General features: G+C 42.2%; 1 protein-coding gene across 2 annotated transcripts in view; it reads left to right on the top strand.

Moving 5' to 3' along the window:
* The window catches only part of sema3bl (sema domain, immunoglobulin domain (Ig), short basic domain, secreted, (semaphorin) 3bl), an 83,615-nt gene that overhangs the window by 10,647 nt on the left and 55,629 nt on the right, over window positions 1-17,339 (top strand). For both annotated transcript variants that reach the window (XM_069659409.1, XM_069659410.1), the window contains exon 2: window positions 13,951-14,111. In XM_069659409.1, the coding sequence (XP_069515510.1) occupies window positions 13,951-14,111 (161 nt within the window). The remainder of the gene's footprint in view (window positions 1-13,950; window positions 14,112-17,339) is intronic.

Raw genomic sequence — 17,339 nt, forward strand, 5'->3', positions numbered from 1 at the left:
TGATTGTCCGTACCAATCAATCAAATAGTTTTCAAAATATTGTAATAAAGAAATATGAACGTCATGGTGGCGCTAGAGGAAATGTCAGGGGATCATATAGGTCAGTAATATTTATCCTCATGTTATCGATATTTACTGATGCTACTTAAAAAATGTAGAATCTGTAAGATCGCAACGGAGAGCAAAAGCAGGGACAGGGACTTAACCCGGCGTAATGACAACCCGGCTCCCATCAGCGGTCATCTGAAGACGAGTTACCTTCTTATTTATCTCTATAAACACACATCTGCAGCAAGTTCAGCTAACAATCTGTTTTTTTCAACTTGAGACCAGTTTGCCTGACACTGTGTCACAAAAACTGTTCGGGGTTTAGATTTCCCTAGTTCCTCAAATGCACCAGAAATGATGGATCCGACCTCCGTTCGACAAACGAGCATTTTTAAAGTAGTTTTCTTCTCCTCTTGAGGACAGACCTGACAAAGCCTCATTTTTACTTTTTACTAATCTGCATCATGATGTTATTCTAGCAAACTTAAGACCCGTAAATAAAAGTAAATCACAAGAAAAACTGTTTCTTTTTCGGGTTCATACCACTGAAGTAAGCCAGAGTGCAGCCTCTGTGTAACTTACTGTTAACAGTGAAACTGAGACTCACCAGAAACAGATGACCGGGCGCTCCTCCAGGGGATGTAACACACACGGTCACTTCTTAAGTTGCTAACTGGACTTTGAACAATGCAGCGCACTGAAAAGGAAGTCCTGGCTGTAAGTCCCCATCCCTAAACGATCGCTAAACCGGAATGCCCAACATGTTCACCGTTGCTTCAAGAGGCTACATCATCGTCAGACAATAGCCGATGGGTTCCCAGATTGATCCTCATGTAGCCATAAAAGTGTGGATGAACATCAGGATCCCACCAACAGGCTACAAACTGCTCTGCAGATGTTAGATAAGAAAAGCCTGTGCAAAGCAATATGCCCATACACCATCATAACACACTTTGTTGCTCCATATGAACATAACTCCTGGGCACTGAACGCTGACATTAAACACCATTCAATGAATTAATTCAGTAGAAAATCTTGAATGGATCAGGATGGCAGATTTCCACTGCACCTCCCAAAAAACTGAAATCCCTGAGCTAAAACAAAAAGACACTGGAGCCCATTTCATTGAATTTGCAACATGCAATTTGTAAAATGAAACCATTTTCTTACTGCTTACACCGTTTGAATATGTTTCACATCAGAACAGACGCCTCACTTGCCGCATACGCATGAGAGTATACTGGCAGTGATCACAGATTACTTTTGTGTCTCCAGCTGTCTGCCAACAGACTTTTGGAAGATGCTACGGCACCAAATTTGAAAACTGGTGCAAATGTAGTTTTAAAGCGAAAGCTGATATAACTCACATGGCTGTCTGCTGTACATATCAGCCCAAAGCTGTTAATACTTTCAACAAATCACAGTCTCAGAATAACACCTTGTGAAAACTTTGAGCTAACTTGGACTAATGTTGAACTTGGACTCCTCTTGCATGTCACGTCCACCAAGTGCATGCTGGGTCGTGGTGTTGAAGTGACAGATGCCTTGCCAGTGTTTTATAGTAAGTGTTATTCTTCCAACTTGAGAAAGAAACAGCCCTCCATCACCCGCTCCCTATGAGATACATCAACATCCTAAGCTCTGCTTGTGAGTTTTAACACCGGAGACATTAAAGAATTATGAGGCATTGCATACAGAGCAGCTGGATATTCCTGCAGAGAGCAGGAGGCATGCAAAGAAAGCAGAAAGAAAAGAACAAACCTACTGGGAGGATCGCGCACACACAAACACACCAACCCATGCAAAGACAGCGAGGGGTTCTTCTTGTCTTTTCATGTCAATTCAGTGTCCTACTATTTGGCACTTTGGCTCACATCCAATGCAAAGTGATAGAAAAAAAGGTCAGAGGTGATGGGAACCCTCTTTCATGCAGAATGGGAGACATTACATGTAACACACACTGAGGTGCACCCCCTGAAACAAACGCACCCTCTCTGGCAGCAATCATTTAATTCCAATGGGGTGCTGACAAGAAGAACCGAGTACAAGGGACTACTGTGGACTGATGTATCTATTAGACAGCAGCTGAAAAACATGAACTGATCCCACAGGACGAGCTCTGTTTAGGGTGAGCGTGTGAGTCTACTTTGTGTTTGTTTATTTACTGGTAAGGACTAGTTTGTGTTGCAAAAAATTTTCATGAAAAGTTTATTTAATAAGTTATTTGATGCTACAAAAAGGGCTCCCATGCCATGATTGACAGCTCTGTTGACAAATCTGGCTCCTGCAGCTGATCTGTTCCAGATTAGAGGAGGAACAGCGAGAGTAGGCGTAACTAAAACAATCACTACAGTCATTGAAGTTTCCATATCTGTGAACGTCTACTTCAGACCAACACAAAAAAGCTGTCCTGCTGTTAAACATGCCGTCATGCGGGACCTTTGCTGTGTGTTTTGGTTAGCGGAAGTGGCTACGGCCGCTCCACCCATTGATCTCTACTGCGCACCTCTGATGGCAGCAGCCGCTTTGGAGGTATTTTGGCTTCAAATAAGTACAATGAGAGTAGATGGAGATGTGTCATCCATCTTTATATACAGTCATTGGTTTAAACAAGTAAAAAGACATATTGTGTAGATGGTTTTCAAGTTTTAAAAGTGATCTGTGTTGTATTAAGACAGATCCCATTTCCAGAATAGTCTTATTTGTCACGTTTGTTATGGAAATTGGTTGGAAGAGTCTGTGAAGGTTCTCAGTCATCCAGGTGATTGTAATTCTGAGCTTAATCCATAGGGCAACTGGACTTGGTTGGAGTTCTGGAAGACCTCTTTCAGAGGTGAAACGTATTCAAGAACTTTAACCAAGTCCATTTGCCTTATGTATTAAGCTTGGTTGAAAGAGGTTATCCAACATGCCTCCCCACCCCCATTGTTTTCATTTACCTAAAACATGTGGTATTTATGTTATACAGCAAACCTACTTTATTTTTGCAGGTTTTTTAGGCATCAACATGTTGGGGCGCTGGTTTAGCTCAGCAGTTTAAGCACCCGCTCCATGTATAGAGGCACAGGCCTCGGCGCAGTGGCCCTGGGCTCAACACCAACCCTCGGCCCTTTGCTGCTTGTCATCCCCACTCTCTCTTCCCACGTTTATCCTCTCCACTGTCCTCCAATAAAGGCAAAAGCCAAAACAAACATGTTTTGAAAAGTAACCAGGCAAACAATCAATTTGCTGTAAAAAGAATTTATAGTTTGTTTATTAAGTCAAAGGAGAAGCATTGACATTGAGGAAAGAATGGCATGCGTGCCCACACGTTGCTGCATTCAATTAACTGATTGTGTGTGAGGCCAACAGGGAGTTGGCAGAGCTGTTTCTGCTGAGACACATGAAGGCCAACAGAGAGTTTAATGGAGAGTGGGCTGCTTGATGGGGTGCAGAGGGAGCGAGGGATGAGAGTGAAATAGGAAAGACTTAACTCAGAGGACAGAGTGATGGAAAGACGTAAGCATTGGTTTCTCCTCAGAGAGAAATATACTGTAGTATTTGAAGGATGGATGAAGTGAAACAGAGTAAGGAGGAGGAAGAAGTGAAGAGGGAGGATGAGAGATTTCTGAGACAAGGGAGGAAAGGTGAGATTAAGAAAGGAAAGAAGCAGAGAGGAGGGAAAGAAGGGAAGCTTGGGTTCGTCATGCATCATTTGGGGTGAAAAAATGAGAAGAAGATATGTGTGGTACGGGTGAGTAATGGAGTACGAATACATTAAAAAGGGAGGGAAAAAAAGATGAAAGAGAAAGATGGATCGGGAAAGCAACTGGCCGTCAGGGAGGGGGGGGGGACTTTAAGGAGAGGAAGAGATGATGAAATGAGGGAGGAAGGGGAGGCAGAGGAGGGTGAGGGCTGATGAGAATCGAGGGTGATGAGTCAACACCCTGTGCTGTGTTTTGATTGGCCCGGCAGGGAAGATCGGGTAACAGGAACTCTGATAGGCATCCTGAGACAGGCGGGAGAGAAGAAGCCTTGGATACGTCAGTGTGTGTGTGTGTGTGCTCCTTCTTTGGCGCTTATCTCAATTCTCGTGGTTTTATCACATGATCAAGTGTGTAAGAATGTGAGCTGACCACATAAACTGACATCTCCAGTGAGGAGCTGTAACAGGTTGGCAGGAAATCGCCAGACTTACTCCGTCACGACTTATCAGGCTTGTTTTATTTCTGCCAGCACAAATCCCTGCGAGTTTAAACAATGGAAACTAAACATCTGTCTAATAGCTGTGATTGTTACGTTTTGAATAACCAAACTTAAAAACCCGAAACAGGCAAAGCACAATTTATATCTGTAAGCAAGTTAATCTCTTCCCACAGCTTTTTTCTACAGTTTTTCGACTGTTGAAACCTGAACACCATGAGAAAAACCCACAAAAGATGCACTTGCAACATATCTGTAAAGTACAAGAGATCATAAAGAGACACCAGATGGTAGTGTAAAAAAAAGCAATCATCAAGTCCTAATAAAGTCTGTGTGAGAGTGAAATTTGCTTCTCCGTCACGATCACTCCACGCCCTGAGAGGCTGCAGCTGTGCCTTCCTTCATCTGAACCCATTTCTACGAGAGAGAGAGAGAGAGAGAGAGAGAGAGAGAGCAGAGGTGGCAAAAGTACACACATTCTATACTTAAGTAAAAGTACATTTACTTGTGTAAAAAGACTTTGGTAAAAGTAGAAGTACTGATTTAACTCCTTTACTCAAGTAAAAGTAAGAAAGTACACACTCTGAAATGTACAAAAGTAAAAAGTATGCCTCTGAATGACATTTTACCGACCACTTCTGTGCAAAGCTAACTAAACCTCACAATAATAGTAATAATGATAATAATTCAAAGACGATTAAACTTTAACATTCTAGCTTAAAATAAAATAAAACTATATTCTGCCAATAGTGCACATTAACTTTGTTCTAGAGTTGTAACAACACCAGAATTTTGAACTTCAGCAATACACGATACCTCTTTTGATAACTGGGCAAAACGAAAAAAGGCCTCGGCACACTAGCATAGTTTTCTTCGTTTGTTTCACTGGACACTGTCTGGCCAAATTTCAGACAGAATAATAAAGACTGAACCGAACTGAGGTCCCAAATGAACATCTGGAAAATTTTTTACAGCTTTGAAATCAGTCATGATGTTGGGAAGGCAGCGTGGCGAGACCAAAATAAAAATAACCGATAATTCCCCTCACATGCATTAAAAGTAAAGTAACGAGCCTGTTCTGAGAATGTAAAGAGTCGAAAGTACAGATTTGTTCAAATAGGGAGAAAAAGTAAAAAGTATTTAGACTCCGTTACTTCCCACCTCAGAGAGAGAGAGAGAGAGAGACAGACAGAGAGAGAGAAAGAGAGACAGAGAAGGAAAGAAGGACGGTTCTTCATTTAGAAAAGTAATCCAACATGTTATATATTCAATCCTGCAGTGGTTACAAACTACACAATGGTCGCTAAAAAGATACATTTTATAAATGAAAACCCTCATTTCAGTCTGCTGCTGAGGAAGCTAAACAAAACACAAACAAAAATGCTCCTTATAAACACCTCTATCAGTCAGAATAAACAGGCCCAAACAACATTTTTAATGGTAGCAGAGGGGGGTAATTCATACCTTTTCATAAACCATCCATCCATTATCTGTACTGCTTATCATGTTCAGGGTCATGGGGAAGTGGGTGGAGCCAATCCCACCTGTCATTGCACGAGAAGCAGGGGAGAAGGTGAACGGGGAGAACATGCCTGTGTCCGAACTGGCATTTGAACCTTCTAGCTGTGTTAAGACGACAGCGCAAACCACTGCACCACCACGCAGCCTCATAAACCAATCCAAACAAAAAAAATGCCCCATATAAACAAATGAAGCATAATATTATTTATCCGCTTTCTTTGCGTGCATGCTGTCCATGTAGGTGTCAATGCATTGGAAACCTACTTGATTAAGTTCAATGCAATAATGAAAAGAACTCAACAATAAAAACTAGTGTGTTGAACAGTCGATAGATATCCATCTTCAGGGAGCTGATCAAACACAAGCCAAACAGATAATGCTTAATGTGCTGGTGCTGAAAGGTAACATTAGAGACAGAGGAATGCAGGAAGTATTCATGCCACACAGTTATTCTGATTAAATGCGTTGACACATGTAAAGAACAAACCTTACGAATATGTTTTCCATAATCAACATACTGGTTAGTGTGTTAGCATGCTAACATTTGCTACAACACTATGTTACTATGTAGACAAATAACTGATGAAAGTTTCAACGGAATCCCCCCTGGGAAATGTGAATTCTGTTCCAAGTTAAATAAAAACCTTTGCATGATTTTCTTAGCATCATCTTTTTTTTTCTCTTCATAAAAAACCAGTCAGACAGAGATTCATAACGTAGCTTTTGTGTCTGGGTCTGATACACATCTCGCAAAGAGCTCTGCGTGAGGCATAATGAAGAGAGTTTGAGGAAATATGAGACCTGGGAGAGAGGGATGAGGAGTGGTGAGAGGAGGAGAAGCGCCGTGAGATTACTTTTTGTGCATGCGGCAGATTCCAGAAATACTTGGCACGCAGCAACAATATACACCCAGATCTAATGATACCCTGGGAAGCCTGTCAGGCGTGTAATGAGTCTAATGGGTCTGTGTTTGCTTGTAAGTGTGCATGTTTGTGTGTAGGAGCTCAAAAAAACAGAATTTTAAAGAGCAATATTTCGAGACAGAGACTGCGAGTGAGTTTTGTCAACTGAGGTGGGAATAGGTGGGACTGAAGCAGGGACTTATTGATTCATGGTGGTGTGTGTGTGTGTGTTTCTGGTATGCATTTTGTAGCACAGGGGGTCTAATAGGCTTCAGATGTGTCCCCCACTCCTGCTAAGCCAACAGTCACACTCACATTGTGTGTCTATGTGCCTACTATAGTATGCATGCGCATGTGTCTGCAGCTTAACACAGCTTTCACTCCGCCTGTGCCCAATTTGTACATTAGAGATGTCCGCATGAGATATGGAGGTGAACTTTTTTCATTCTCTTTGTAAACCTTTCACCTCTCTCACCCTCGTTTCCAGACCTGTCGCTGCAAATCTTAGTTCTCACCACACTCTCTTTTTATCACCAAATGCACCGATGCATTCATGCAGTAAGACTTCCCTCACTTTCATCACACTGGATATTTTCTTTGTATCTTTAATCAGAAGTTTGATGACATTGCATTGGTCCGTGGGTGATGAAAGGAGCATGCAAGTTCCCACATCAAACAAAAATATGCAAATAAGCAAATGTTCTCTCAGCAGCACAGGGAATTACATCGCACAGTCCACATGTCGCACCCTCAGACTCGACCGACACCAGGGCACGCCTCATCCTCACTCAGCGGAATGATGACAATGCAAACAAACCTCAGAATAGATTACTGCTTGAGTATCTTTGAAGCGGCTGACACTGCATGTTGCGATAGCTGAGGTTTGACACATACAGTGAAACCAGATGCTCTTTCGCGTGTCGCTTTGGTTTGGCACGGCTGCTGTTTGTCAGAGCAGTGTCGGCTGGCTGCCGCTGCGGAAACAAAATCACATTGGAGACAGATGTAAAAGTTTTTTTATATTGATAGGGTCCTTAGCACAGACTGAATAATAGATAACAATAATGGAAATAACGCACTGGTTGGCTGAATTACTTTTTGAAGCCTCAAGTTCTGCATTTCGCCAACGCCATGTTGTCTCAAGTTCCCGCATTTGGATGAGACGGTGGCACTGGAGTTTGCAAGGGGTTGTCAAACACCAGGTTATTAATACAGTCTACTGTGTGCTACTGGTAAGTGAGCTAGTTAACTGTCATGTTTCCCACAGAACCAAATTCTATTTGTGGTCATAGCTGGGTTATTTATTTATCAGACTAAAGAAGCAAAGAGAGCTTGTGAAACATATCTTTCTGCTCTTTGGATGATGAGTGACAAGTGAACGACACAAACCAGGTAACTTAAAATAATGGCTCGACCAATCATGACAACCTGCTGTCTTCTCTGCGGGGAAAAGGGAACAACAATCCTGACACCTATTCAGTGGCTGCCACCAATAAATCCATGTATGACAAACATGGAACGAGCTAACAAGACAGGTATGTAAGCGAAGACAGGGATATAACAAGTGCTACCATACATAAAAATTTTTTTCACTCACTGAAAAAGCTGGAGCACAGACTTTAGTAGGCTAAAATAAACTGCACAGTAACCCAGAGTATTTGTCTGATACTTGCATGAATACACATCAAAAGGCATCAACAGCGCGAACATGAGAGGTTAGCTGCGTCTCAATCCAGGGGTCGCAGCCTTCGAAGGCTGTATTTGACGGCCCATTGCGTCACTGCCACGCCTCGAAGGTTGCCCCGATTCGAAGGCTCATTCAGATGCGGCCGACAAATGAGTCCCCCTTCTCCAATGTATCCCAAGATTCAGTCCGCGCCAATTCAAACGAGAGGGCGGCCTTACGCGGACGAAGAATACACTTTTAAATGTAAAAGTTTTCGGTTTCAACTGAATCAAGCTAGCGATACAAATGTTAAAAAAAGGAAAACAAATTATATTAAATAATTGGTTAAGTCTGTTAAGCCTGCTAGCTATCTGTAGCTAGGCGACAGGAGCGATGTTTGGTGACGCAAGGGCAAACAGCTGGCGGCGCAAACAGGAAATCTTCTGAAGACCAGACCGTCTCATTTCAGTTCGGCTGGGTATTAGCTCTCTTTTGGAGCCGGCCTCAAGTGGCCACACGAGGAACTGCAGCTTTATGGCATTTCCACATTGGCTTCATTTTTCAGTCCCTGAGGTTGCCTCGTGTTCAAAGACACAAGACAGATAAAAAGAGAGACAAAAGAGAAATGTATTTAGTATCAAAGTGGGGAGGGACAGGAAGACAGACGGACGGACATGAAACTTGACAAGAATGTAAGCAGTAACTTCAAGAGGTTGAAATATAACACCAGAGAGGAAGCTAAAGATGGATAGACTGAAGCGACAGAGTGTGATGGAGAGTGGAGAGATGTTAAACTGATAGATGGAAGAGAAGTGAGGATGGATAGAGAGCAGAAGAGAGAGGGGTTGGTGAGAGGTGAGACAGTGGTGTGGTTTCGGCAGCGAGGCGATGAGCTGCTGGAGTGATAACAAGCTGCAGATGGAAGCTGTGAGCTCACCTCTACCCTCTGTTTGTGTGTGTGTGTGTGTGTGTGTGTGTGTGTGTGTGTGTGGCTGTGTGTACGCTCTCACATTTTTGCTGTAATGTTGGGGAGATTTGTGTATACTTCCGTGTGATTTACGAGACACAAAGGTAGAGACATCAGGAATCTGCCTCCAAGCCTGAGCGTGTTTGTGAGTGTGTGTATACAGCAGGAAGAGTTGAAGCGAGGTACACAAGGCAAACACAGCCTGAGCTTGACGTAGCTAATTACTCTATTTAACGGATGAGAGTTCAGGAAACTGGATCTTTGACAATATCGTCCTCAGCACAGAAGAGTGATCAGAACAGCTCATGGACTGACACACCTCCAGCTGCCAAACAAACAGTGCGATGATGTTATTGTGCGTGTAAAGCAGCTAATCATCGCTGAGAAACAAAGGACTTTTTGTCCAGATGCATTGGCTTCTGTTGCTCTCACTGCAAAATGTTTTTATTTATTTTTTGGCTTTTTATGCCTTTATTTAGAAAGAGAGAGAGAACGGTGGATATTGTTGGAAACAGGGGAAGAGAGAATAGGGATGGCACGCCGCACAGGGCCGAGGGTGGGAGTTGAACCCGAAGCCGCTGCATCGAGGACTGTAGCCTCTGTATATGGGACGTGCGAAATTTGTCCAGACTGAGATACCTCAATAATTACCACATGGATTGCCTTCAAATTCTGAACTCCACAGTGCATTTCACATTTAGGACCCCGCCTCTCGCCTAATGACAGCTGGGATCGGCTCCAGCTCCCCTTGACCCTGAACAGGATAAGCGGTAATAGATGGATTTTATTGTTTACTGTTTTTGACTAAGTACATGATGACATTCTCCTCAGTGGCTTTTTGTGCTGGTGGTACAAAGTAAGATTCATGTTGGCGTGCTAATGTTAGCATTTAGCTATTACCAGCCACTTAAGAGACATGTTAAAAAGCAATATAGTCCTGTCAATTGTGTGACTCCTGTATACAATGCAGAAAAGTATGTGTACCCCCTGTGAACAGCATCAACTGAACCAGCATACCACCAGACACACCAAAGTTTTAAAGGTTGAGCTCGATGTTAGTCCTCTCATTTCTAATTGTTTCTCTGAACTGGCTGTTAGTACGGATTAGACAGACTTGGTTAATCCTTATATGCAAAATGAAATACACACGGCTTCCCAAAGTTGGGTAAGCATGCACTACTTACCTGACATCATTCATCCCTGCAATCTTTCCTGTCAAAACAGAGAGGTGTGGCAAGAGCATTACATCTCACCCTATTACTACAGTGTATGTTAAAGGTCTCAGCACACACCACCACTTATTCTTCATCACTAACTCTGCAGCTGGAGGTCATCTCAGGGCTCACAGCGACATGGAAAAGGCCGAACTTGTGGAGGACGGACAGTCTGCGTCTGACAGCCCGTTGAGCGGCCTGCATGTTCAGCTGATAAACTGTGTCAGGAAAGTGACGGGTTCTATTCGATCATCCAGCTGAGACATCGACTTGTCTGTGATGGAAAATCATTATTATATTATATACTATATCATATAAAAAACACAATAGAGAATGAAGAGAAGGTTAAACATGTGGTATAAAGATGCATATCATGCGAATGCACAAATCTCCAGCATTTAATGTAACACAGCTCTAAAGCAAACCTTCTTCTGTCTCCTCATCATATTTTTCTGCTTACAGAAGTCAGTCCCAATAAATCCATCATACATCCCGACCCTCTCTGCCTGTCTCATGCTTTACTTTGCCTGTCTCTCCCTCTGCTCATTATTTTCTGACTTACGCCAGCTGTTAAAAGCCCCTAACGTACTCCCCCTCCCTAACTTCTTCTCTAACTTCCTCAAACTCCCTACTCTGTATCCCTGATGTCTTCTTGCTTGTGAGTCTCCTCGTTATTCTCTTGCCAGCAGCTTTAAAGTTTCATATCCAGTTTTTCCTGACAGAAAATTCTCCTCATTACTGTCAGCTGAGGATTTTCGGGGCAGCTTTTGACAGGCGTCTCTCTGCAAATGTTCGGCTTTTTTGGTTTTGCATCACAGTGAACTGGATCTCTGCGGGTTTTATGGAGGTGTGTGTGAGCGTTGAAGCTTCTGAGTTTGAGAAAGTGAGATTTCTAATAAAAACAGGTCGTGTGTGTGTGTGTTTGTGTGTCTGTTAGGCCCCAGTGATGGACAAGGTGTCACCAGGGCCCCTGTGCTTCACTCCGTCAATACCCTCACTGAGTGGTGACTGACTGAGCCCACTTTCTCACCATGTGTGTGTGTGTGTGTGTGTGAGTACAGGTTAGTGTGTGTGTGTGTCGGAACAAGTGAGAAAGAGAGAGAGGAATAACAAGTGCGATGGACGAGTGATGAGAGGTCGACGGAAAGCCGATTAAGCCGAAAGACTACTCCTCAGAGAGTTTGGAATACCAAAGACGTCTCCTCACACATACATATTTCTCTCCTCATCTTGTTACCGAGAAATAGAGAGAGAGAGAGACGGAGAGAGAGCGAGGTGATACAGGAGAAGAGTCAGGTCAAAAAAGTAGGGGAGGCAAATAGAAGAGGTGTTTGAGTGAGAAAGTGGATGATGTTGAAGCTGTGGGAGGCTGAGAGGCAGCGAGCTTTCTGTATATATGTACCGTATAAGTTTGAGTGTGCATGTTTCAGACACCCCACGCTTAGCTGAACTCGAATTCAACCTGGTCTGTACCGCTCCTGCAGAGTCGTTGCATCAACCTTTTGACTTTGAAGTTGCTGCCAGATCAAGAGAGGAGAGCCAGGTGCGGGCTGCTGTGTTCAGCCTGATCTCCCACTGATACATGTTTACTTCTATGGGAGTGTGAATCATCTGTTTGTGCTGCACATCAGACACTCCCTTGTTTTTTTTAGCATCACTTGATGCAAACACGGTGACTGATATCACCACTATAATGAGGTATTGACATTCTGTAGAGTTACTGCCTGTTGCTACATTATATCACAGATTATAAAACAACCTGCTGGTTTTGGTCGGCTCTACAGGTCTTAAATTTGAAAATTGAAACTGTTAACTCGTCTTATAAATTACAATTTCAGCTGTAATCGTGGTGTCACTATAAAATGTCATTATCAATTAATTTAAGTTAAGGAGATTAACAAGAAGATAATCATGACGTCACTCCTGCATTTCTCCTGCATTGTGTAAAACGAAGCAGCTTAAGGGCCTGTGTCCACTAACAGAGTTTTTTCCTCTGGTAGAGACCAGTGTTTTCAGTGCACTCAGCTGAAAGTAGTTCTCGTCAATGTCACTTCTCTCTCACCGACCAATCTAAATCAAGACCAGGCGGTTATTCCGATATCAACTTCGTCAACAGCAATGGCGAAGGAGAAGCTAATCCTTTTGTTTTTCAAGGGTACAATTTCCAGGTGTAGAGCTGCTGCTAATGCCAGGACACGGTTCCTTTCCACTGTTTTTATGTTTTCTCCAGTCGTGTTTTAAGACATAAAATGCCCTGCTTGAAATAATAAATTGTGTCTGATATGTTTTCTCTGCAAAATACGTTTAATTACCTTGTAAAAATCCTCCCAAGGCATCTCCTGCTTCTCTCTCATTAAAAACTCCTGAATCTGCATAGGCCCCGCCCACTATGAACTACTATTCTTCTTTCCTAAAAACTTACAGCTGAATTCCATCGTTTAGTGGCAACTTGTTGGCTAGCTTGAAATTGAGTAATTAGTAGTAGTAACCTTAACGTTAGAAGTCAGTAATGAGTTTACAATGACGGTCGCAGCTGGCTCGCACATCGCCAAAATGGTTGCCGTAGGTTACACATAATGATGTGCAGAGCGTCACCCCGTCCATTAACGGGATTGGCTCCTTAGGTTTGTGACGTCTCAAACCTGCCAATCTGAAAATGTGTTCTTCAGCCTGTCCTTGGTACACTGCAGTTTAAAAGCAGACAGGCCCAGCCGTGGAGATGACTGCTTATGTTGTCCCTGATATTTCTTGTAGCACATGAAAAACACCACATGGAGATGTTTACAAGGTTAAAAACTGGATTTTCACTGGAGGGGGTCTTTAACGTTCACTACTAAGGGAAGCGGTAGTGCCGCCAGACAACTTTCGTAACCGGTGAGAAGTGCTCTAACAATGAGGTCGTGGGCGCGGCCAGCGCAAAAAACACTGTTAGTGGAAACAGGTACAAATAACGCAAGTGCAGGGAGTTGATTGATATTATGCGATTAAACTCGCCTGATGATTGGAATCATCAACTTAAATGGACAGCCGTCTTATAAACATATCAGTGGTGCATGTTCCTCTTCCGGACGTGCACTCCTTTACAATCATTTGCAGATATTTATGAAGTCAATCTGAGTTATGAACTTCTAACATCTGCAATCTCTCTCCACATACCCCACGCTTAGTCTAAGTGACACAACTTCAAATACTCTTTTCATGTTATTTTTTGCTATGAGCATATTCATTTATTTACTACTTTGTCTCTATGTTTAGCTCCTCTTGTCTTTTTGATTTGCATATTATACTTGGATGTATGATTTGTTGCTTAAAGGGAATTTCTTGAATTTTTGATCTCTTTGCTAGTATGATTATCCCCCTAACTCATCCTTCTTTCCTATTCCAGCTCATTTTCTCGTTTGTGTTTCCTTTGAATCCCATCACTAATCCACTCCCGTCCTCTCCCTGCAGACCTGCTGTCCACCAACAGGTCGTCCATCTTCAGCGGTCATCACGGCCAGCTCTCGCTCACCGCCGTCTTCCTGGACGAGTACCGCGACCGCCTCTTCCTGGGAGGGAAAGACGTCCTTTACTCTCTCCTGCTGGGACCCACCAGCAGCGAGTCCAAAGAGGTGAGTATGTGAAATCATTTAGGTATTGTAATGTTTTGTGCGCTGCTCTGATGATGAATGTTTGCTAAAAGATTTGTTACTAAACAGCTAAAATGCATCATTCCATTTTGATTTAGGTTGCGGTGACTCTGTGAGGGGTTTAAATCAGCTGAAGTTGATGTACAGCTTTAGGTACAGGGGTTTAGTGTTTTCCCAGAGCAGAACATCTGTTAAAGCACTCTCTGTCATAAATCAAGCATAAACATGGTGACTCAAACCTGAACAGCTATTTTTTTTATCACTGCTATCACATCATCACTGACACAGTAACAGAAAGAGCAATGAAAGCTTAAAGACAGCTCAGTTAGCACTACAAAACAAAAAAAGATAATGGATCACAGACCTGTTTGTTGGGGAAATCCATGATTCCCTATCTCTTAACTCCATGTCCTAATTTTGTGTTTGTTTGAACCTCTCGCTCTGCCTCTATAAACACGGTTGTTCTTCCCTTAACAATCAAACTTTTACATCTTGCTTCCTCTGCCAAAACATGTCCATGATCTCTTGGCCTTCCTGCGGAGGAACACCTGTAAAAGTGCAGCGTAAATCAAGAGTCGTAAATCAAACCATATCTTTCCATCTACGTCACCTTTATCCTACACAATAGTTTATCTTTAAGGCTTGGCAAACACACAGGTTGTGCTGTGACAGTTTCTTCGTCTTCGGCCATAAAGACACAAGCAATAAAAAATGATCTGAAGGTCAGATGGAACGTTAACTTGTCTTATTGTCTGTGGTGTTTGCAAGTTGGATTCCTTATCTGCTACTGCCAATGAATGAATGATTTAAACATGATTTTTCTTTTATTTAGAAGAAATATTTGGTCTTTTATTTTGAAACATAACTGATTAAGTCTGTTATGGGAAGAATTGCTGGGTTTGTGTCTTTGTGATGCAGTGCTTCTGCAAGATCAGACACAGAACATTAACAATAATGGAAAAATATGTAAAGCATATGAGAATAGGATGCAGAATTTATGTAGTTGATTCTGTGCAACAGTAGACATTGAAATATGACTCACTGTGATTTGTGGAGTTATTTTACAATGAGTTATATCGTCTGAGTTTTCAGATAAGTTTTTATTGGAAGGCTTTGACAGCAGGGAATGAGCTATTTTTACATTTAAACTGGTTTTCATTAAATCTTCATGTATCTGTGACATAATATAGTTCTGGGAAAACATGCAGCATAGTCATATTTTACTCCATTATAATCTATCTTTCACAAACTGGTTTCTATGAAGCAGAGAATAAAAATAACAGAAAACCTCTAAGTGCTTTAACTCTACCTAAGAGCAGCAGTAATATGTGTGTGTATGTGTGTGAATATATGCTCTTATATGGGTCAGAGTGAATGGGTGAACAGGGATTTAGGCGCACAGAGAGCCAGTTGTCGCCCACCTTCTCCAGCCTTAGCTTCCTCTCTCAGCCTCCTCTCACTGCTCTCTCTTCTACTGATGTTCACACATGAAGCGTTCTTATATTCTCGGTTGCTTTAGGGTGTTTGGCGCTCAATACCCGTGCTTCTATCACAGCGAGTGGTTGTGAATTCTATCAAATATGCCAGGGCCGTCACACAAAGGTTTGCAACATGACACGCTTCTGCCAAACACTCTATAAACCAGCATTTAAAAGAAAGAAAGACAATAAACAGTATCTGCTTTCAAAAAATAGATTATCGCGCCAAAAACATGTTGATGCCAGACAAATGTGGCCAAGACAGCAGCATTGATGCTGAAAACATGAGGGCCCCACTGTTGAACTAGAGCCAGGAGTTGATTAGCCTAGCTTAGCATAACAACTTTAAGCAGGAGTGAAAAGGCAGCTGGGCTCTCTCCCAAGTTATTGCATGGCTGTGTTAAATACTTGATTCTGATTGGTCACGACATTCAGAGGTCTGCTATATCTTGATAACAGACCATTGCTAGAGATGCGACTGTAATCATGTCAATCCGCCGAAAAGTCCGGTAAATATGACAGCGGTCTGTTCAAGAGGGAAAAATTAAACGAGACAAATGCGCTGCGAAAGCAATAGAGGTTATAAGATGCAAAAACTGTAGGCTACGACAGAGAGATCTACAAAACTGAAGACAGCACATGAGGTAAACATTAAACGGAACACAGTACGGGATACGGTGGCGTTTAAAGACCGTGAAAGGAAAAGAAGACGTCAACAGACTCTGACAGTAACGAGACAGAAAACCTCCATCAGGTGCTCTGCTGATTTATGCAGTTCACCTTGTCTTACTTTACCATCAGTGGAAATTTAGTGAAAACACCTCAGTCAGCCCATTTTAAGAAGGCTACAGAGTTAACCGTTGCAATGGACGCAGCTCTCACTGTGATTGTAATGGACTATTGTTAAATGGAAACATAATCATTCGCGTCGGGGTCCTGCTCACCCTGTTGGGGTTCCATTCTGCTATAACAAACTGTTCACTATACATTATCCCTTGCTTAGGAAATGCACACCAACATTATGAACCTCTAATTTTTTTTTTTTACATTTATGTTATGTGCATGGCCTAAAAAAGAAATGTGATTATGAGCCTTAAAGGTGTTGGCAGACGTATAACAGAGCTAGCAGTTTACCCCTGCCTACACTCTTTGTTAAAGGCTAACCATGTCTCTGCTCCATTAGCACACTTGCTATATGAGATTAGCATATTGATCTTTGCAGCTCACTTTTGGAAGGAAAGTGAATAAGTGTGTCCCAAAATGTTTAACTCATAATTAACTATATATTTTTAAAGATATAAGCGTGTTTAGGTTGTATTTCCTTATTATGTCACCGTCAGATTTTTGGTGCAGAAACACAAGCTAACATAATTCTGGCAAAAAGAAGTTGTGTTAATTATTAATTGGTTTCACTCATATGAGACAGGACAAGTTAATAATTACCAAGCAAGGTTTTCCACACTTCTTATCCTACATCTGATCATCAAATGAAAATTTTCACGTTTCATAAATAGAGAACGGTGTTGTAAACCACCGTGAAACCTCTTCCATGAGCTTGTACTTTTACAGCTCAATCTCTGCCCACCACAGCTTCCAATATAATCTTTGGCATAAGAGAAAAAGTTTTTCACCCTTTCAACTATAACTCTCACCGACTTGAGTAGTAAATCTGGAAATTGGCATAGGGTGTATTTCTAAGCACATGGTTTTGGGTGCAAACCTGTCAGATGGC

Source organism: Semicossyphus pulcher, unplaced genomic scaffold, assembly GCF_022749685.1.
Source record: "Semicossyphus pulcher isolate SPU_LCO1_2020_fin unplaced genomic scaffold, fSemPul1.0.p SCAF_13, whole genome shotgun sequence".
Taxonomy (NCBI): domain Eukaryota; kingdom Metazoa; phylum Chordata; class Actinopteri; order Labriformes; family Labridae; genus Semicossyphus; species Semicossyphus pulcher.